This window comes from Coregonus clupeaformis, chromosome 12, assembly GCF_020615455.1.
Source record: "Coregonus clupeaformis isolate EN_2021a chromosome 12, ASM2061545v1, whole genome shotgun sequence".
Taxonomy (NCBI): domain Eukaryota; kingdom Metazoa; phylum Chordata; class Actinopteri; order Salmoniformes; family Salmonidae; genus Coregonus; species Coregonus clupeaformis.
This window is the reverse complement of record NC_059203.1, coordinates 708,158-730,336: the sequence shown is the minus strand read 5'-3', so window position 1 is coordinate 730,336 and position 22,179 is coordinate 708,158. Positions and strand designations below refer to the sequence as shown.

Genomic DNA, 22,179 nt, shown 5'->3' with positions numbered 1-22,179 from the left:
AATAGAACTTTTTGGTAAAAACTCAACTCGTCGTGTTTGGAGGACAAAGAATGCTGAGTTGCATCCAAAGAACACCATACCTACTGTGAAGCATGGGGGTGGAAACATCATGCTTTGGTGCTGTTTTTCTGCAAAGGGACCAGGACGACTGATCCGTGTAAAGGAAAGAATGAATGGGGCCATGTATCGTGAGATTTTGAGTGAAAACCTCCTTCCATCAGCAAGGGCATTGAAGATGAAACGTGGCTGGGTCTTTCAGCATGACAATGATCCCAAACACACCGCCCGGGCAACGAAGGAGTGGCTTCGTAAGAAGCATTTCAAGGTCCTGGAGTGGCCTAGCCAGTCTCCAGATCTCAACCCCATAGAAAATCTTTGGAGGGAGTTGAAAGTCCGTGTTGCCCAGCGACAGCCCCAAAACATCACTGCTCTAGAGGAGATCTGCATGGAGGAATGGGCCAAAATACCAGCAACAGTGTGTGAAAACCTTGTGAAGACTTACAGAAAACGTTTGACCTGTGTCATTGCCAACAAAGGGTATATAACAAAGTATTGAGAAACTTTTGTTATTGACCAAATACTTATTTTCCACCATAATTTGCAAATAAATTCATAAAAAATCCTACAGTGTGATTTTCAGGATTTCTTTTCTAATTTTGTCTGTCATAGTTGACGTGTACCTATGATGAAAATTACAGGCCTCTCTCATCTTTTTAAGTGGGAGAACTTGCACAATTGGTGGCTGACTAAATACTTTTTTTCCCCACTGTATATGTGTGTGTGTGTGTGTGTGTGTGTGTGTGTGTGTGTGTATGTGTATATATATATATATACACACACACACACACAGTGGGGAGAACAAGTATTTGATACACTGCCGATTTTGCAGGTTTTCCTACTTACAAAGCATGTAGAGGTCTGTAATTTTTATCATAGGAACACTTCAACTGTGAGAGACGGAATCTAAAACAAAAATCCAGAAAATCACATTGTATGATTGTTAAGTAATTAATTTGAATTTTTTTGCATGACATAAGTATTTGATACATCAGAAAAGCAGAACTTAATATTTGGTACAGAAACCTTTGTTTGCAATTACAGAGATCATACGTTTCCTGTAGGTCTTGACCAGGTTTGCACGCACTGCAGCAGGGATTTTGGCCCACTCCTCCATACAGACCTTCTCCAGATCCTTCAGGTTTCGGGGCTGTCGCTGGGCAATACGGACTTTCAGCTCCCTCCAAAGATTCTATTGGGTTCAGGTCTGGAGACTGGCTAGGCCACTCCAGGACCTTGAGATGCTTTTTACGGAGCCACTCCTTAGTTGCCCTGGCTGTGTGTTTCGGGTCGTTGTCATGCTGGAAGACCCAGCCACGACCCATCTTCAATGCTCATACTGAGGGAAGGAGGTTGTTGGCCAAGATCTCGCGATACATGGCCCCATCCATCCTCCCCTCAATACGGTGCAGTCGTCCTGTCCCCTTTGCAGAAAAACATCCCCAAAGAATTATGTTTCCACCTCCATGCTTCACGGTTGGGATGGTGTTCTTGGGGTTGTACTCATCCTTCTTCTTCCTCCAAACACGGCGAGTGGAGTTTAGACCAAAGAGCTCTATTTTTGTCTCATCAGACCACATGACCTTCTCCCATTCCTCCTCTGGATCATCCAGATGGTCATTGGCAAACTTCAGACGGGCCTGGACATGCGCTGGCTTGAGCAGGGGGACCTTGCGTGCGCTGCAGGATTTTAATCCATGACGGCGTAGTGTGTTACTAATGGTTTTCTTTGAGACTGTGGTCCCAGCTCTCTTCAGGTCATTGACCAGGTCATGCCGTGTAGTTCTGGGCTGATCCCTCAACTTCCTCATGATCATTGATGCCCCACGAGGTGAGACCTTGCATGGAGCCCCAGACCGAGGGTGATTGACCGTCATCTTGAACTTCTTCCATTTTCTAATAATTGCGCCAACAGTTGTTGCCTTCTCACCAAGCTTCTTGCCTATTATCCTGTAGCCCATCCCAGCCTTGTGCAGGTCTACAATTTTATCCCTGATGTCCTTACACAGCTCTCTGGTCTTGGCCATTGTGGAGAGGTTGGAGTCTGTTTGATTGAGTGTGTGGACAGGTGTCTTTTATACAGGTAACGAGTTCAAACAGGTGCAGTTAACAGGTCTGTGAGAGCCGGAATTCTTACTGGTTGGTAGGTGATCAAATACTTATGTCATGCAAATTAATTACTTAAAAATCATACATGTGATTTTCTGGATTCCGTCTCTCACAGTTGAAGTGTACCTATGATAAAAATTACAGACCTCTACATGCTTTGTAAGTAGGAAAACCTGCAAAATCGGCAGTGTATCAAATACTTTTTCTCCCCACTGTGTATATATATATATATATATATATATATATATATATATATATATATATATATATATATAACTGCTCAAAAAAATAAAGGGAACACTGAAATAACACATCCTAGATCTGAATGAATGAAATAATCTTATTAAATACTTTTTTCTTTACATAGTTGAATGTGCTGACAACAAAATCACACAAAAATTATCAATGGAAATCAAATTTATCAACCCATGGAGGTCAGGATTTGGAGTCACCCTCAAAATTAAAGTGGAAAACCACACTACAGGCTGATCCAACTTTGATGTAATGTCCTTAAAACAAGTCAAAATGAGGCTCAGTAGTGTGTGTGGCCTCCACGTGCCTGTATGACCTCCCTACAATGCCTGGGCATGCTCCTGATGAGGTGGCAGATGGTCTCCTGAGGATCTCCTCCCAGACCTGGACTAAAGCATCCGCCAACTCCTGGACAGTCTGTGGTGCAACGTGGCGTTGGTGGATGGAGCGAGACATGATGTCCCAGATGTGCTCAATTGGATTCAGGTCTGGGGAACAGGCGGGCCAGTCCATAGCATCAATGCCTTCCTCTTGCAGGAACTGCTGACACACTCCAGCCACATGAGGTCTAGCATTGTCTTGCATTAGGAGGAACCCAGGGCCAACCGCACCAGCATATGGTCTCACAAGGGGTCTGAGGATCTCATCTCGGTACCTAATGGCAGTCAGGCTACCTCTGGAGGGCTGTGCGGCCCCCCAAAGAAATGCCACCCCACACCATGTCTGACCCAACGCCAAACCGGTCATGCTGGAGGATGTTGCAGGCAGCAGAACATTCTCCACAGCGTCTCCAGACTCTGTCACATGTGCTCAGTGTGAACCTGCTTTCATCTGTGAAGAGCACAGGGCGCCAGTGGCGAATTTGCCAATCTTGGTGTTCTCTGGCAAATGCCAAACGTCCTGCACGGTGTTGGGCTGTAAGCACAACCCACACCTGTGGACGTCGGGCCCTCATACCACCCTCATGGAGTCTGTTTCTGACCGTTTGAGCAGACACATGCACATTCCAAGATGGCGAAGTAGTGCAGTTGTGTTTTTATCGTCTGTCTGTAAATAGCCTGTAAATACCCTATTTTCGTACATTTTTCGTACATATTTCCCTATCAGACTTTTCATCCTTCTACAAGATATACTTTCCTGCAACCCGCCTCACTCAATGTGGAACGGATTCTATTATTGACTTACCTTTATCTAGAATCTAGAATCTCCAGTTGAAACTAGCTAGCCAGCTAACTAGCTACTTGCTTTTTGCTATTAGCCACAGCTAGCGGTGTTTTCACCAGAACATTGGATTTTTTTTCCGGGATTAATTTTAATCACTGGACATTGATCACCGGATATTCGGCCAGTCTGCACAGCGCGTTATCGACCCAGAACATATCAGTTTTTCCGCGGAATCACTGATTCACTGGAACTTTAACTCCGGATTCATCGCTTCCAGCTGGCTACAACAAAACGGACGCTGTGGTCTGGCTAATCAACCTGAGCTAGGCCCATCTCCCGGCTATCTACCTCTCTATCAACCGGACGGGACCACATAGTATTGACACGGAGCCCCGCCGATCCTACACGACTGGTCTGCCGGCGAAATCGTCTGATGTGGTTACGACGTAACCACGAAGATTCCATCCATCTGCTAGCCCTGGCCCGTTAGCACACGCTTACTCACTAAACTGAACTAGCTACTGGACTAGCTACTTGCTATTAGCCACAGCTAGCAGTGTTTCACCCAGAACATTTGATTTTTTTCCGCGGGATTAATTTTAATCACTGGACTTTGATCACCGGATATTCGGCCAGTCAGCACTGCGGCGTTATCGACCCAGAACATATCAGTTTTTCCGCCGGAATCACTGGACCTTTAACTCCGGATTCTTCGCTACCAGCTGGCTACAACAAAACGGACGTAGCACACGCTAGCCGTGGCCTCTTACTCACTAGCACTTCACCACCGGACCTTATGATAACCCAGCTATACAGCTGATATCTGCTGGACTGTTCCTTTTTACGGTACTACATCCTGTTTATGTTTAGCCTCAGCCCAAACATGGTTAGTTTATTGTTGTTTCGGTTATTTCTAATTGTACTATATCACTGTAGACCCCCCAGCCTAGCTAAACCTGCCTTAGTTAGCTCCTTTGTCCCTCCACCCATACACTCAGAGACCGAATCAATTGATGCCTCTAGAGATACTATCTCTTTCAGTGTTACCCAACGCTTAGGTTTACCTCCACTTTACTCATATCCTTCCATATCCTTGTCTGTACATAATGCCCTGAATCTTTTCTATAACACCCGGAAATCTGCCCCCCTTTATTCTATGTACCCAACGCACTAGAAGACCAGTTCTTAAAGCCTTTAGCCGTATCCTTATTCTAGTCCTCCTCTGTTCCTCTGGTGATGTAGAGGCTAACCCAGGCCCTGTAGCCCCCAGTATCACTCCTACTCCCCAGGAGCTATCATTTGTTGACTTCTGTAATCGCAAAAGTCTTGGTTTCTTGCACATAAATATCAGAAGTCTACTTCCTAAGTTTGAGTTATTCACTGCGTTAGCACACTCTGCCAACCCTGATGTTCTAGCAGTGTCTGAATCCTGGCTCAGGAAGGCCACCAAAAATTCTGAAATTTCCATCCCCAACTATAACATTTTCCGTCTAGATAGAACTGCCAAAGGGGGTGGAGTTGCAATCTACTGTAGAGATAGCCTGCAGAGCTCTATCATACTATCCAGGTCTGTACCCAAACAGTTTGAGCTTCTACTTCTAAAAATCCACCTTTCCAGAAATAAGTCTCTCACTGTTGCCGCTTGCTACAGACCCCCCTCAGCCCCCAGCTGTGCCCTGGACACCATATGTGAATTGATTGCCCCCATTTATCCTCTGAGTTTGTACTGCTTGGTGACCTAAATTGGGATATGTTTAATACCCCAGCCATCCTACAATCCAAGCTAGATGCCCTCAACCTCACGCAAATTATCAACGAACCTACCAGGTACAACCCTAAATCCTTAAACATGGGTACCCTCATAGATATCATCCTGACTAACATACCCTCTAAATACACCTCAGCTGTCTTCAACCAGGATCTCAGCGATCACTGCCTTATTGCCTGCGTCCGTAACGGGTCCGCGGTCAAACAACCACCCCTCATCACTGTCAAACGCTCCCTAAAACACTTTAGCGAGGAGGCCTTCCTAATTGACCTGGCCCAGGTATCCTGGATGGATATAGATCTCATTCCGTCAGTAGAGGATGCCTGGTTGTTCCTTAAAAGTAATTTCCTCTCAATCTTAAATAAACATGCCCCATTCAAAAAATACAGAACTAAGAACCGATATAGCCCCTGGTTCTCCTCAGACTTGACTGCCCTTGACCAGCACAAAAACATCCTGTGGCGTACAGCATTAGCATCAAATAGCCCCCGCGATATGCAACTTTTCAGGGAAGTTAGGAACCAATATACACAAGCAGTCAGGAAAGCAAAGGCTAACTTTTTCAAACAGAAATTTGCATCCTGTAGCACTAACTCCAAAAAGTTTTGGGACACTGTAAAGTCCATGGAGAATAAGAGCACTTCCTCCCAGCTGCCCACTGCACTGAGGCTAGGAAACACTATCACCACCGATAAATCTACAATAATCGAGAATTTCAACAAGCATTTTGCTACAGCTGGCCATGCTTTCCATCTGGCTACCACTAACCCGGCCACCAACTCTGCACCCTCTGCTGCAACTTGCCCATGCCCCCCCCCGCTTCTCCTTCACACAAATTCAGACAGCTGATGTTTTGAAAGCGCTGCAAAATCTGGACCCCTACAAATCAGCTGGGCTAGACAATCTGGACCCTTTCTTCCTAAAACTAGCCGCCGAAATTGTCGCAACCCCTATTACTAGTCTGTTCAACCTCTCTTTCATAACGTCTGAGATCCCCAGAGATTGGAAAGCTGCCGCGGTCAACCCCCTCTTCAAAGGGGGTGACACTCTAGATCCAAACTGCTACAGACCTATATCCATCCTGCCCTGCCTTTCGAAAGTATTCGAAAGCCAAGTTAATAAACAGATCATCGACCATTTCGAATACCACCGTACCTTCTCCGCTATGCAATCCGGTTTCCGAGCTGGTCACGGGTGCACTTCAGCCACGCTCAAGGTCCTAAACGATATTATAACCGCGATTGATAATAGACAGTACTGTGCAGCCGTCTTCATCGACCTGGCCAAGGCTTTCGACTCTGTCAACCACCGCATTCTTATTGGCAGACTAAATAGCCTTGGTTTCTCAAATGACTGCCTCGCCTGGTTCACCAACTACTTCTCAGATAGAGTTCAGTGTGTCAAATCGGAGGGCCTGTTGTCTGGACCTATGGCAGTCTCTATGGGGGTGCCACAGGGTTCAATTCTTGGGCCGACACTTTTCTCCGTGTATATCAATGATGTCGCTCTTGCTGCTGGTGACTCTCAGATCCACCTCTACGCAGACGACACCATTTTGTATACATCTGGCCCTTCATTGGACACTGTGTTAACAAACCTCCAAACGAGCTTCAATGCCATACAACAATCCTTCAGTAGCCTTCAACTGCTCTTAAACACTAGTAAAACTAAATGCATGCTTTTCAATCGAACGCTGCTAGCACCCGCCCACCCGACTAGAATCACCACTCTCGACGGGTCTGACCTAGAGTATGTGGACAACTACAAATATCTAGGTGTCTGGTTAGACTGTAAACTCAACTTCCAGACTCACATAAAGAATCTCCAATCCAAAGTTAAATCTAGAATCGGCTTCCTATTTCGCAACAAAGCCTCCTTCACTCATGCTGCCAAACATGCCCTCGTAAAACTGACTATCCTACCGATCCTTGACTTCGGCGATGTCATTTATAAAATAGCCTCCAACACTCTACTCAGCAAATTGGATGTAGTCTATCACAGTGCCATCCGTTTTGTCTCCAAAGCCCCATACACTACCCACCACTGTGACCTGTACGCTCTTGTTGGCTGGTCCTCACTACATGTTCGTCGTCAAACCCACTGGCTCCAGGCCATCTATAAATTACTGCTAGGCAAATCCCCGCCTTATCTTAGCTCATTGGTCACCATACCAGCACCCACCCGTAGTCTGCGCTCCAGCAGGTATATCTCACTGGTCATTCCCAAAGCCAACACCTCCTTTGGCCGCCATTCCTTCCAGTTCTCTGCTGCCAATGACTGGAACGAATTGCAAAAATCTCTGAAGCTGGAGACTCTTATCTCCCTCAATAACTTTAAGCATCAGTTGTCAGAGCACCTTACCGATCACTGCACCTGTACACAGCCCATCTGAAATTAGCCCACCCAACTACCTCATCCCTATATTGTTATTTAATTTGCTCTTTTGCACCCCAGTATCTCTATTTGCACATAATCTCTTGCACATCTAGCATTCCAGTGTTAATACTATTGTAATTATTCTGCACTATAGCCTATTTATTGCCTTACCTCCATAACTTGCTACATTTGCACACACTGTATATATATTTTCTGTTGTATTTCTGACTTTATGTTTTTTTTTTTTTACCCCATATGTAACTCTGTGTTGTTTTTGTTGCACTACTTTGCTTTGTCTTGGCCAGGTCGCAGTTGTAAATGAGAACCTGTTCTCAACTGGCTTACCTGGTTAAATAAAGGTGAAATAAAAAAAATTTAAAAAAATTGTGGCCTGCTGGAGGTCATTTTGCAGGGCTCTGGCAGTGCTCCTCCTTGCACAAAGGCGAAGGTAGCGGTCCTGCTGCTGGGTTGTTGCCTTCCTACGGCCTCCTCCACGTCTCCTGATGTACTGGCCTGTCTCCTGGTAGCGCCTCCATGCTCTGGACACTATGCTAACAGACACAGCAAACCTTCTTGCCACAGCTCGCATTGATGTGCCATCCTGGATGAGCTGCACTACCTGAGCCACTTGTGTGGGTTGTAGACTCCGTCTCATGCTACCACTAGAGTGAAAGCACCGCCAGCATTCAAAAGTGACCAAAACATCAGCCAGGAAGCATAGGAACTGAGAAGTGGTCTGTGGTCACCACCTGCAAAACCAGACCTTTATTGGGGTTGTCTTGCTAATTGCCTATAATTTCCACCTGTTGTCTATTCCATTTGCACAACAGCATGTGAAATGTATTGTTAATCAGTGTTGCTTCCTAAGTGGACAGTTTGATTTCACAGAAGTGTGATTGACTTGGAGTTACATTGTGTTGTTTAATTGTTCCCTTAATTTTTTTTGAGCAGTGTATATATACACACACACACACACACATACATACACACTTTTATCTTAGAAATGACAAAATTCATAAATTGCATTCTGAAATGGCACCCTATTCCCTATATAGTGCACTACTTTTGACCAGGGCCCATAGCACTATATAGGGAATAGGGTGTGGAGCAGTAGATCAGTCCGGTTAAAGGCAGTCGGTCAGGTGAAAGGCAGTCGGTCAGGTTAACTTGATAGTAAATATCCTCCATTGTACCATTCCATTAGCACAACATTTGAAAACATGTTTCAGCTCACTGAGATCTTAGAGGCATCTTTCAGGGGGGTGGGTGTGGCAATGGGTGTGGTTTCTCTCGCTTTTCTACCCCCACCCTCTCCTTAACCATTCTCCATTCTTGTGTTTTTCTCTCTCTCCCTTATCTCTACCCCCTTCCTCTCTATTCTGCTCCCCCTCTTCTACTCCGTCCCCCATTCTTGTGTTTTTCTCCCCCCCAGCCCTGGCCACTCAGGCGGGTGTAGAGCCGAGGAGGCAGGGCTCCCAGATGTCCACAGACACCATGGTGTCCAACCCCATGTTCGACGCCAACGAGTTCCCCGACAACTATGAGTCGGGCCGGGCCGAGGCCTGTGGGACCCTCTGCAGGATCTTCTGCAGCAAGAAGACCGGCGAGGAGATCCTGCCCGTTTACCTGTCCAGGTACCCACATGTTTAACGTAGTGTTTCCCAATCCTGGGCTTGGTGACCTAAAGGGGTGCACATTTTCTGCCCTAGCTTTAACATATTTGATTCAACTCACCTACTTGATTTGACTCCTTTTGATTATTTGAATTAGGTGTGGTAATGCTAGGGCAAAAACAAGAATGTGCACCCCTTGGGGGCCCCAGGACCAGAGTTATGTGGCTGTTCATCATACTTAGCCAGCTAACTTAATAATGCTGCTTTCTGGATTCTCCTCTAGGTCTGTCTAAAAAGCTCCACTTAGACTAAACCATTCTCTGTCTCCGCTCCCCAGGTTCTACATGGTTCTGATCCAGGGCCTCCAGATCTCCGACTACATCTGCCGACCGGTCCTAGCCAGCATCGTCCTCAACTCCTCTGCCCTCTTCTGCTCCGACCTGAAGGGCATCAACGTGGTGGTCCCCTACTTCATCTCTGCCCTGGAGAACATCCTCCCCGACCGGTGACTAATGCTACATCTATATTAAAGCTGGAATCAGTCGTGGTGAAACTGCCACATCCGTTTGCGATATTACAAAAACAATGAAATTACGTCAAACAACGAACAAAGTTTATTTTCTCTTGGAAATCATTGCATGCGCGATAGGACAGCAGAGTATGTATAGCTTTTTTTTTTTTAAACAAAAACAATAACAAATGTGCTGGGGGTGAACAGTGGTGCTGTTTCTCCTAATGCGGATTCCAGCTTTTAAGTTTGCTTGCTGAAAGAATAGCTACTATTGTTCTTCCCCATACTTCTCAATATTCTAAACTCTCCTGTGCTGAAACTGCTTTTACAGCTTATACAGCTGAAGCAAGCGCACACATTTTCCTCAGGAAATGTACCTTGTCTAATTAGTCTTATGATGTTTGACAGAAAGTTAGTCAAATGGTCTCTGTTAAGGACATCTGCCTGCATAATGAATGCACTGTTGACAGAAATCTGTGTGTTTAGCTCTTCGGGTGAAGGTTGTCTTTGTATGTTTGTCTGTTAGTGTCACACAAGGGAAATGCCCAGAAATGAACATTTTAACATAACTCACTGTATACGCTTGAAAAAAACTAAAATGTCAATGTAAGAAATAGTTTGAGGAGTCTTATCAGTGGACAATTGATTGTTGGTTAAACATGGTATCTGACTGCTGTCTCCTTTTAATGTTTGTCATTTAAGTTTTAACTCCAATAACAAATATTCAAAAGGAGTTAATGACAAACATTTAAAAGGAGCCTAACTCCTTTGTATATCCTTTGAATGTTTGTCATTTTATATAAAGTAACTTGTTATTTCCTCCTTTCCAGAGAGCTGTCAAAGTTTAAGACCTACGTGAACCCTACAGACCTGAGGAGAGCCTCCATCAACATCCTGCTGTCCATGCTGCCTCTGCCACACCACTTTGGCAACGTCAAGTCAGAGGTAAACCTGTTAGTCACTTGTCATTAAAGGAACATTACACTCTAAAACCAAAGTTTGTCCGATGTTTTCAAACCTCGTAGTCTTCAAGATGCTCCAAGTCCCACACCATTGGTCTAAGGCACTGCATCGCAGGGCTAGCTGTGCCACTAGAGATCCTGGTTCGAATCCAGGCTCTGTCGTAGCCGGCCGCGACCGGGAGACCCATGGGGTGGCGCACAATTGGCCCAGCGTCGTCCAGGGTAGGGGAGGGAATGGCCAGCAGGGATGTAGCTCAGTTGGTAGACCATGGCATTTGCAATGCCAGGGTTGTGGGTTCGATTCCCACGGGGGATGACAGTATGAAAAAATAAAACATTCATTTATGCACTCACTAACTGTAAGTCGCTCTCTGGATAAGAGCGTCTGCTAAATGACTAAAATGTAAATGTAATTAGTTGTGTAGACACAGCTAATATGCCTTATATCAACCCTAAATTAATGAGAAAAAATGAGCACCGAATAAAATGAGGAAATGGTATGGATGGCTCTTATAATTTACATATGGATACAATCGATGGACAGGGACTTGGACTTAAATCAATGTTTAGTCGTTTTGTGTTATACTGAATTTCTACTAAACTGTCTGTTTTAGTTAACAGTTGCAATGCCCTGTAGTTCCAGAGGGTTGTCTAAGTGCAAAGTCAACCACATGTATTATTTGTATGTTCCAGGTGCTCTTGGAGGGAAAGTTCAGCAACGACGACAACTCACTGCATGACAAGGCTGTCTCCTTTGTCTCCCTCAAGCTGCGATTGGTCAACATCCTAATAGGAGCACTACAGACGGAGACAGACCCCACCAACACGCAGATGATCCTGGGTTAGTTGATCTTCATTTTATCTCCACCCATTTTCTTAATTTGACCTTTGATTGTTTTACAATGAAAAGTCTGTTATAAAATTTGATATATTATGATTTTAATAAAAGGTGGCTGAACTGAGTGATTTAGCCTCTGTTTCAATCCTCATTAGGAAATGCGACTGACAACCAGATTTGAGTCTTGGAGGCGTGCTTTGATGTAGTTGTCTCGTGTGTGTGTGTGTGTGTTCGAACATGGGAAACGTGCCAAAACAGTTTTCTCTTTTACATAGTGCAGAGTCGCCCTTGAATCAAGATAATCATAAAGGGCCTTTTTTTCTGTACAGGTGCAATGCTCAACATTGTCCAAGACTCCGCTCTCCTGGAGTCCACCTGCGCCCAAGCGGAGGTGGTGAGTCCAATTATTTTGTTCTCCACGCTGTAGAAATGCTCACTCAACCAGAAAGACATTTGTAAAGAAAATAAACTGAACAAAACATGTAGCTAAGAGAGATCTGTAAAAACAATATATATATATATATATATTTTTTTTATTTTTTTTTTATTTTTTTTTTAACCAGGAAAGAGGTTAGAAACCTGGCAAGAGGTCACCATAAATTAGTATTTAAAGGATATTTTCTACTCAAACGTATTTTAGTATTTTGTTCATTAGTCCACAAAGATGTTTTGGGTGGACTAATGAACAAAATACTCAAATCTGTTTGTTTTTGAGTGAAATATCCCTTTAATGATTTGAGCAGACTATGACAATGCCATCCCAACAGGGCATTGTGGACGGCAGCCACGCGCTGACCAAGAGCCACAGCAGGAACACCAGCGGGGGCAGCTCCGAGGCCACCACCCCCGACAGAGAGAGGCCCACCCAGGCCCTCCTCAGGGACTACGGTGAGCCCCTTGGAGAACACACTCACACCCTGTTCCAAAATCCTAACCTGGGTTCAAATAGTATTTGCTTTCTTGGAGTGTTTCATTGTGCATGCTCTGAGTGCCAAGTGGGCGGGGTTTGCACTTTTGAGACTGTTCAGTTGGCGCCATTGTGCCAGGGAAGCTTAATCGAGAGCAGCTGAAGTATTTTAATATAAAATAAATACTGTTTGAACCAATGTCTGCCAAAATCAATCAACCAACCTCTAGCCCTTCCTAGTTAGTATCCTCTAGCCCTTCCTAGTTAGTAAACTCTAACCCTTCCTAGTTAGTATCCTCTAGCCCTTCCTAGTTAGTATCCTCTAGCCCTTCCTAGTTAGTAACCTCTAGCCCTTCCTAGTTAGTAAACTCTAACCCTTCCTAGTTAGTATCCTCTAGCCCTTCCTAGTTAGTATCCTCTAGCCCTTCCTAGTTAGTAACCTCTAGCCCTTCCTAGTTAGTAACCTCTAGCCCTTCCTAGTTAGTAACCTTTAGCCCTTCCTAGTTAGTATCCTCTAGCCCTTCCTAGTTAGTAACCTCTAGCTCTTCCTAGTTAGTAACCTCTAGCTCTTCCTAGTTAGTCAACTCTATCCCAGGGATCATCAACTGTAGACGGCAAATTGACCGCACGAAGCCCAAACAGATAATATTTGACTAAAACATAATAATTTCAAACCTTGCTTACATTTGAATACGATGGGAACAGATTTCCAAAATGTATATCACTTGGAGCTGATTTCTTGGTGTTTTTACAGTCTTTCATGTCCAACAATGGATTTGTTTTTATATACAGTGCTATGAAAAAGTATTTGCCCCCTTTCTAATTTTCTCTACTTTTGCATATTTGTGATACTGAATGTTATCAGATCTTCAACCAAAACCTAATATTAGATAAATGCTTCCTGTAGTTGTTGATCAGTCTCTCACGTCGCTGTGGAGGAATTTTGGCCCACTCTTCCATGCAGAACTGCTTTAACTCAGTGACGTGTGGGTTTTCAAGCATGAACTGCTCGTTTCAAGTCCTGCCACAACATCTCAATTGGGATTAGGTCTGGACTTTGACTAGGCCATTCCAAAACTTCCAATTTGTTGCTTTTTAGCTATTTTCATTTAGACTTTATTGTGTGTTTTGGATCATTGTCTTGCTGCATGACCCAGCTGCGCTTCAGCTTCAGCTCACAGACGGATGGTCTGACATTCTCCTGTAGAATTCTCTGATACAGAGCAGAATTCATGGTTCCTTCTATTAAGGCAAGTCGTCCAGGTCCTGAGGCAGCAAAGCATCCCCAAACCATCACACCACCACCACCATGCTTGACCTTTGGTATGATGTTCTTACTGTGGAATGCAGTGGAATGCAGTGTTTGGTTTTCGCCAGGCATAATGGGACCCATCTCGTCCAAAAAGTTGACTCAAGTTTGCCAAAAAGCACCTGGATGATCATCAAGACTCTTGGAAGAACGTTCTATGGACAGATGATTCAAAAGTATAACTTTCTGGACGACATGGTTCCAGTAATGCCTGGCGAAAACCAAACTCTGGAAGAGTGGGCCAAAATTCCTCCACAGCGACGTGAGAGACTGATCAACAACTACAGGAAGCATTTGGTTGGAGTCATTGCAGCTAAAGGTGGCACAACCAGTTATTGAGTGTAAGGGGGCAATTACTTTTTCACACAGGGGAATTGGGTGTTGCATAACTTTGTTTATGAAATAAATATGTAATTGTTGTGTTATTTGTTCACTTATGTTCCCTTTATCTAATATTAGGTTTTGGTTGGAGATCTGATAACATTCAGTATCACAAATATGCAAAAGTAGAGAAAATTAGAAAGGGGGCAAATACTTTTTCATAGCACTGTATATACAGTGCATTCAGAAAGTATTCAGACCCCTTCCCTTTTTCCACATTTTGTTATGTTACAGCCTTATTCTAAAATGGATTAAATACATGTTTTTCCCTCATCAATCTACACACAATACCACATAATGATGAAGCGAAAACCAGATTTTAGAATTTTTTTTGCACATGTATATAAAAAAAAAAAACCGAAATACCTTATTTACATAAGTATGCAGACCCTTTGCTATGAGACTCGAAATTGAGCTTTGGTGCATCCTGTTTCCATTGATCATCCTTTAGATGTTTCTACAACTTGATTGGAGTCCACCTATGGTAAATTCAATTGATTGGACATGATTTGGAAAGGCACACACCTGTCTATATAAGGTCCCACAGTTGACAGTGCGTGTCAGAGCAAAAACCAAGCCATGAGGTCAAAGGAATTGTCCGTAGAGCTCAGATACAGGATTGTTTCGAACACAGATCTGGGGAAGGGTACCAAAACATTTCTGCAGCATTGAAGGTCCCCAAGAACCCAGTGGCCACCATCATTCTTAAATGGAAGAAGTTTGGAACCACCAAGACTCTTCCTAGAGCTGGCCGCCTGGCCAAACTGAGCAATCGGGGGAGAAGGGCCTTGGTCAGGGAGGTGACTAAGAACCCGATGGTGACTCTGACAGAGCTCCAGAGTTCCTCTGTGGAGATGGGAGAACCTTCCAGAAGGACAACCATCTCTGCAGCACTCCACCAATCAGGCCTTTATGGTAGAGTGATCAGACGGAAGACACTCCTCAGTAAAAGGCACATGACAGCCCACTTGGAGTTTGCCAAAAGGCATTTAAAGGCCTCAGACCATGAGAAACAAGATTCTCTGGTCTGATGAAACCAAGATTGAACTCTTTGCTCTGAATGTCAAGCATCACATCTAGAGGAAACCTGGCACCATCCCTACGGTGAAGCGTGGTGGCAGCATCATGCTGTGGGGATGTTTTTCAGTGGCAGGGACTGGGAGACTAGTCAGGGTCAAGGGAAAGATGAACAGAGCAAAGTACAGAGATCCTTGATGAAAACCTGCTCCAGAGTGCTCAGGACCTCAGACTGGGGCGATGGTTCACCTTCTAACAGGACAACAACCCTATGCACACAGCCAAGACAACGCAGGAGTGGCTTCAGGACAAGTCTCTGAATGTCCTTGAGTGGCCCAGCCAGAGCCCAGACTTGAACCTGATCTAATCTCTGGAGAGACCTGAAAATAGCTGTGCAGCGACGCTCCACATCCAACCTGACAGAGCTTGAGAGGATCTGCAGAGAAGAATGGGAGAAGGGTCTGAATACTTACGTAAATGTGATATTTCCGATCTTTTATTTTTAATACATTTACAAGCATTTCTACAAACCTGTTTTTGCTTTGTCATTATGGGGTATTGTATGTAGATTGATGAGGGGGGGGGAAACAATTTAATCAATTTTAGAATAAGGCTGTAACGTAATAAAATGTGGAAATAGTTAAGGGGTCTGAATACTTCAGTAATGTTTCTATAATAGTTTTGAAAGTTGACTGTTTTTTCACCTTTTTTTTTTATTCCTGTCAGTCATGCTTTAGTTTTATAGTGGACATGTATGACGTTGGGTGAAGGTGATTCCCTAACGAACCAAAAAGGCATTCTTATTTTCATATTTGCAGGAATGCTGTGTAATTTCAATGATACTATACTTTACTTATATTATCACAATGCACACAGTCGTCTGTCTGTTGTCTCTTGCTAGCTTTTCTCGCTATACAGCGTGTGCAACTTGTGCATAAACATCTTAACTGCATGCATTAGTGTATACAGCATATGCATGTTGTTTTATTAGAGCTGGAATATGAGCCAAGACGTGGAGTGAATCTCTATGCATTTCCTTGATTCCTCATGTCCTCCTTCCTTGTCTCCTTCTCAAAGTACATTGGAGCAGAAATCTGAGATCTTCTTCTCCAATGTGTTTTGGAGGAGGAGGCAAGGAGAGAATGAAGGAAATACAATAGAGATTCATCCCCAAGTTATACCCACTGACTGGCTGCAAATGTCTTTCATAATAGCTACATACTGGGCAAATACATGGCTGTGCTGAACGTCAACTAAATGCAGGCACCCTCTTGTGTGCAGCAACTGTACTGCAATTTCTTGGAGTATTTCCTTTTCCTTCATCTTAATTTTAACCTCTAAGTGTCCGAAAGACAAGTGAAACACTTACAAACAAACACAGCTCTATTTTGAGAAACATTTCATGTTTGGTAAAATTGTCCTAGTTTTGGCTACCGTTCTATTGGCAACAAACATGGTTTAAACCAGGGCTGGGTTCAATTCATGAATTGAAAAATGTATATTTTCTTCTAATGAGGATTTTTCAATTAATTGAAAATGGAATTTGACCTAATACAACCACAATATCCAACCTCATAAGGACTGCTCATATAGTACTGTCGACGTTCTGATTGCTGTGTGTGTATGTAAAGGCCTAAGTGTAGCTGCCGCTTATTGGACGTGCTCTGCCTGGTCCAGTAGTTACTAACCCCAGCTCTCCTTCTCTGCTCGTGGTGGTGTGACGTGGCGTGGTATGGCGTCTTCTTCTGGGGGGTCATATCCCTAGCTCTCCACACAGATACAGCAGCCGGCCTGCTGATCCGCAGCATCCACCTGGTCACCCAGAGGCTCAACTCCCAGTGGAGGCCCGACATGAGCATCTCCCTGGCCGCCCTGGAGCTGCTGGCCGGCCTTGCCAAGGTAAAGCCGCAGGGTCCTGTTCATTAGGGCACACAACGTTTTAAAATGATCGTTTTAGGACACCAAGTGGGCATCTGGAGCTGTCAACAACACCTACATTGTCCATTAAAGCAAATTAAAACCCTACATTGTAAGGTGACGGTGGACAACAAAACCAGCATGGCTTTCCTTTCCCATGTTAGTAATCGTTGTGGAAACAACAAACCATATGAGGTGGCCAGACAAATATGAAAAGGCTATGATAATGAACACATACTGCCACTGCAATAGAGATGAATAAGAGCCAGGAGATTCTACAACACAGACACTTTCAGTTGTAGTTCACTGAACTCTGCTGGATCTCCCTCCTCCTCAGGTGAAGGCGAGTGTGGAGTCTGCAGACCGTAAACGTGCGATCAGCTCGGTGTGCGGTTACATCGTGTACCAGTGCAGCCGGCCGGCCCCCCTCCACTCCAGAGACCTCCACTCTATGATCGTGGCAGCCTTCCAGTGCCTGTGTGTGTGGCTGATAGAACACCCTGACATGCTCAATGAAAAGGTAGAGGGACCACAACAACACCTACTATATGGACCACTGCTTTCCCAGTTTAAGCCTAGTAGGCTACTAGAAAGCAATTTTAATGACAAATGATTCAAAGGCATTTGATCCACAATTAGTCTCATTGATATTTCCTTCTATATTGTTTTTGAGTGTGTTTTGGTCCAGGACTAGGCTTAATCTGTGTTTTTACTGTTCTGTCCATCTAAGAATGGCCAAGGTGCATAAAGATGGAATAAATCAGCTCAATCTACTTTTTAGATTTTTGAAATTGCTTGCATCTGGGAACGACAGTTGGGATCATGTATAACGTGCTAATGCAGATACAAAAGAGTAATGGAGAGCAAGCTGCAATACGACAAACTTAGAAAACAAGGCATTTGTGGTACTGCATGGAGGCTGCCATGTTTATGCACAGCCACCTTTTGGACTTCAAACAGCTTATCACTATAGAAGCAAATATCAAGCTTTGAGTTGTGAAAAGTGTGGGTCAAATCTTCCTTTTGAATCATTCATCATTCAAATGGTCACAAATCCTCCATTTGACGTCATTACATGATTTACTTTTTTGTTAATTTTTTTATTCTCTCTGCCTTATATGAGCACTCTAAACTCACCACCTGACTTTTGTGCTGTGCAATGACGTAGCGTTTTGTTGCAGGACTGTTTGATAGAGGTCCTGGAGATCGTGGAGCTGGGCATATCGGGCAGCAAGTCCAAGACGGGTGACCAGGAAGTGAGGTACAAAGGGGACAAGGAGCACAACCCGGCCTCCATGAGGGTGAAGGATGCTGCTGAGGCCACCCTGTCATGGTGAGTGCCACCTGAGAGGAGTAATGGGAATATATTGTTATGTTGTTTAGGGAAAGATTATTATTATTATTATTATTATTATTATTATTAAGATGCATTGCCTTTAGTGCTCTCTTTAATGGGCAATCTGTGATTGGTACATCCGTTTTTGGACTTAATGATATATGTGACCAGTTTCAAGTTTTGAGCCGTTTGACGCCAGTTCCTACTTCACAGTAGGGCCGTTAGAAATCTTTTGTATTATTCGATTTCTTTTCCATACATGCCTTCTTGAACATGTGAACTTTCATGTGCCTTAATTACAAACTTGTATGGGACTCATAAATAAAAATGTTAAATTATGAGCCTAGTTTAGCCAAGGAGAAAGCACTGAGCTATACAGAAGAAGGAAAAGATCCCTCCTGGCTAGTCATGATTGGCATGATTGAGATAATGGAGTGGTTGGACATGCTGAGAGATGAGTCCTGACTGCTCTGTCACAGGCTCCTGTCTGTAACAGGATGGGGGCTTCCCTGGTCAGTATATAGACCTTCTTTGCTACTGCAGATTTGGGGAAAATATAGCTACGGACAACTGCAAAAGTGTTGCTATAGCTCTCAAAAACATGGCTGCCCTGAATTTAGCTGCATTTAAGAACATGGAGTACTTTCTGGAGGACAATGCCATGCTGACCCATATGTGGGTGGGGCTAAGGCTTAAGAAGGTATGAACGATGATGAATGGTCGTAAACAAAGAAGAGCTCTCTAGGAAGTGTGAAAGTCTCATCAAAATCTTTCAAAGGGCATTTTCTCCTACTTAACCCTTAGGTGGGATAACAAGTTTGTCAACTTTTAAAGCTGCATATCTTCCCCATGTTTCTTCCAACGACAGTGTATGACAATAAGCAAATCACTTACATTTTATATAAGCCTCAATAGAGAAATCAAAATGAGGTGGAAACTGAACTGCACTTCCTAACCTCCTGCCAAATGTATGACCATATTAGAAACACATATTTGATACACTGCCGATTTTGCAGGTTTTCCTACTTACAAAGCATGTAGAGGTCTGTAATTTTTTATCATAGGTACACTTCAACTGTGAGAGACGGAATAAAAAAATATATAAAAAAATCCAGAAAATCACATTGTATGATTTTTAAGTAATTAATTTGCATTGTATTGCATGACATAAGTATTTGATCACCTACCAACCAGTAAGAATTCCGGCGCTCACAGACCTGTTAGTTTTTCTTTAAGAAGCCCTCCTGTTCTCCACTCATTACCTGTATTAACTGCACCTGTTTGAACTCGTTACCTGTATAAAAGACACCTGTCCACACACTCAATCAAACAGACTCCAAGCTCTCCTCAATGGCCAAGACCAGAGAGCTCAGTAAGAGCATTGAAGATGGGTCGTGGCTGGGTCTTCCAGCATGACAACGACCCGAAACACACAGCCAGGGCAACTAAGGAGTGGCTCCGTAAGAAGCATCTCAAGGTCCTGGAGTGGCCTAGCCAGTCTCCAGACCTGAACCCAATAGAAAATCTTTGGAGGGAGCTGAAAGTCCTTATTGCCCAGCGACAGCCCCGAAACCTGAAGGATCTGGAGAAGGTCTGTATGGAGGAGTGGGCCAAAATCCCTGCTGCAGTGTGTGCAAACCTGGTTAAGACCTACAGGAAACGTATGATCTCTGTAATTGCAAACAAAGGTTTCTGTACCAAATATTAAGTTCTGCTTTTCTGATGTATCAAATACTTATGTCATGCAATAAAATATAAATGAATTACTAAAAAATCATACAATGTGATTTTCTGGATTTTTGTTTTAGATTCCGTCTCTCACAGTTGAAGTGTACCTATGATAAAAATTACAGACCTCTACATGCTTTGTAAGTAGGAAAACCTGCAAAATCGGCAGTGTATCAAATATTTGTTCTCCCCACTGTATATATACATAATGACATTTGAAATGTCTTTATTCTTTTGGAACTTCTGAGTGTAATGTTTACTGTTAATATGTATTGTTTATTTCACTTTTGTTTACTATCTACTTCACTTACTTTGGCAATGTTAACATACGTTTCCCATGCCAATAAAGCCCTTTAATTGAAATTGAAATCCGGAAACATATAACCATTGTTTCTTGAAGATGCCTCATGAGCTTAGCTCAACTGTCATACCACATCAGAACCCAAAATATAAACTTGTACTGCGTTGTTTGTAACGTAAATGTAAACAAGCACTGTATAGCCTCAAAACATGTTTAAAACAATATATATATATATATATATATATATATATTTTTTTTTTGTGTGTGTGTGTGTCATTTAGCAGACGCTCTTATCCAGAGTGACTTAAATGAGCAATTAGGGTTAAGTGCCTTGCTCAAGGGCACGTCGACAGATTTTTCACCTAGTCGGCTCGGGGATTAGAACCAGCGACCTTTCGGTTACTGGCACAACGCTTTTAACCACTAAGCTACCTGCCGCCCATGTTTTTGGTTTTATGGATGGTCAGTCCTTGAATCCATAGGTCTGTTTATGAATTTGAGAGTGGTAAAATTTTCCAGCCCCATCCCTTAGCTGTTAACCAAAAGTTTCGGGGTCACTGCTTTGTTGTTTGAAATACATATTGCCCCTTTAACTAAACTACACCTCTTGTTTTTGTGGACAGCTGAGGTCAAAATTATAGTTTTAACCATGTTTTGAAGCTATACAGTGTGTTTACAATAACTTTGTTCACAAATGTCTTACTTCATCAAAGCCGTTGGGTTATATGCAGTATCCACGCCTATTTATATCTTGTTGGGCAGTATGCAGTATCCACGCCTATTTATATCTTGTTGGGTTGTATGCAGTATCCACGCCTATTTATATCTTGTTGGGCAGTATGCAGTATCCACGCCTATTTATATCTTGTTGGGTAGTATGCAGTATCCACGCCTATTTATATCTTGTTGGGCAGTATGCAGTATCCACGCCTATTTATATCTTGTTGGGCAGTATGCAGTATCCACGCCTATTTATATCTTGTTGGGTAGTATGCAGTATCCACGCCTATTTATATCTTGTTGGGCAGTATGCAGTATCCACGCCTATTTATATATTGTTGGGCAGTATGCAGTATCCACGCCTATTTATATCTTGTTGGGCAGTATGCAGTATCCATGCCTATTTATATCTTGTTGGGCAGTATGCAGTATCCACGCCTATTTATATATTGTTGGGTAGTATGCAGTATCCACGCCTATTTATATCTTGTTGGGCAGTATGCAGTATCCACGCCTATTTATAACTTGTTGGGCAGTATGCAGTATCCACGCCTATTTATATCTTGTTGGGTTGTATGCAGTATCCACGCCTATTTATATCTTGTTGGGTTGTATGCAGTATCCACGCCTATTTATATATTGTTGGGTAGTATGCAGTATCCACGCCTATTTATATCTTGTTGGGCAGTATGCAGTATCCACGCCTATTTATAACTTGTTGGGCAGTATGCAGTATCCACGCCTATTTATATCTTGTTGGGTTGTATGCAGTATCCACGCCTATTTATATCTTGTTGGGCAGTATGCAGTATCCACGCCTATTTATATCTTGTTGGGTTGTATGCTGTATCCACGCCTATTTATATCTTGTTGGGCAGTATGCAGTATCCACGCCTATTTATATCTTGTTGGG

At 43.4% G+C, this 22,179-nt stretch overlaps 1 protein-coding gene across 8 annotated transcripts in view; it reads left to right on the top strand.

The window, feature by feature from the left end:
- Positions 1 to 22,179, top strand: part of LOC121577992 (ral GTPase-activating protein subunit beta-like) — a 91,195-nt gene that overhangs the window by 42,214 nt on the left and 26,802 nt on the right. For 5 of the 8 annotated variants that reach the window (XM_045223649.1, XM_045223656.1, XM_045223655.1 and 2 more), the window contains 9 exons: positions 9,159 to 9,360; positions 9,677 to 9,844; positions 10,681 to 10,795; positions 11,506 to 11,653; positions 11,980 to 12,044; positions 12,418 to 12,538; positions 17,030 to 17,163; positions 17,519 to 17,701; positions 18,363 to 18,514. In XM_045223649.1, the coding sequence (XP_045079584.1) occupies positions 9,159 to 9,360; positions 9,677 to 9,844; positions 10,681 to 10,795; positions 11,506 to 11,653; positions 11,980 to 12,044; positions 12,418 to 12,538; positions 17,030 to 17,163; positions 17,519 to 17,701; positions 18,363 to 18,514 (1,288 nt within the window). The remainder of the gene's footprint in view (positions 1 to 9,158; positions 9,361 to 9,676; positions 9,845 to 10,680; positions 10,796 to 11,505; positions 11,654 to 11,979; positions 12,045 to 12,417; positions 12,539 to 17,029; positions 17,164 to 17,518; positions 17,702 to 18,362; positions 18,515 to 22,179) is intronic. The other 3 variants (XM_045223657.1, XM_045223653.1, XM_045223652.1) reach the window with 2 other exon arrangements.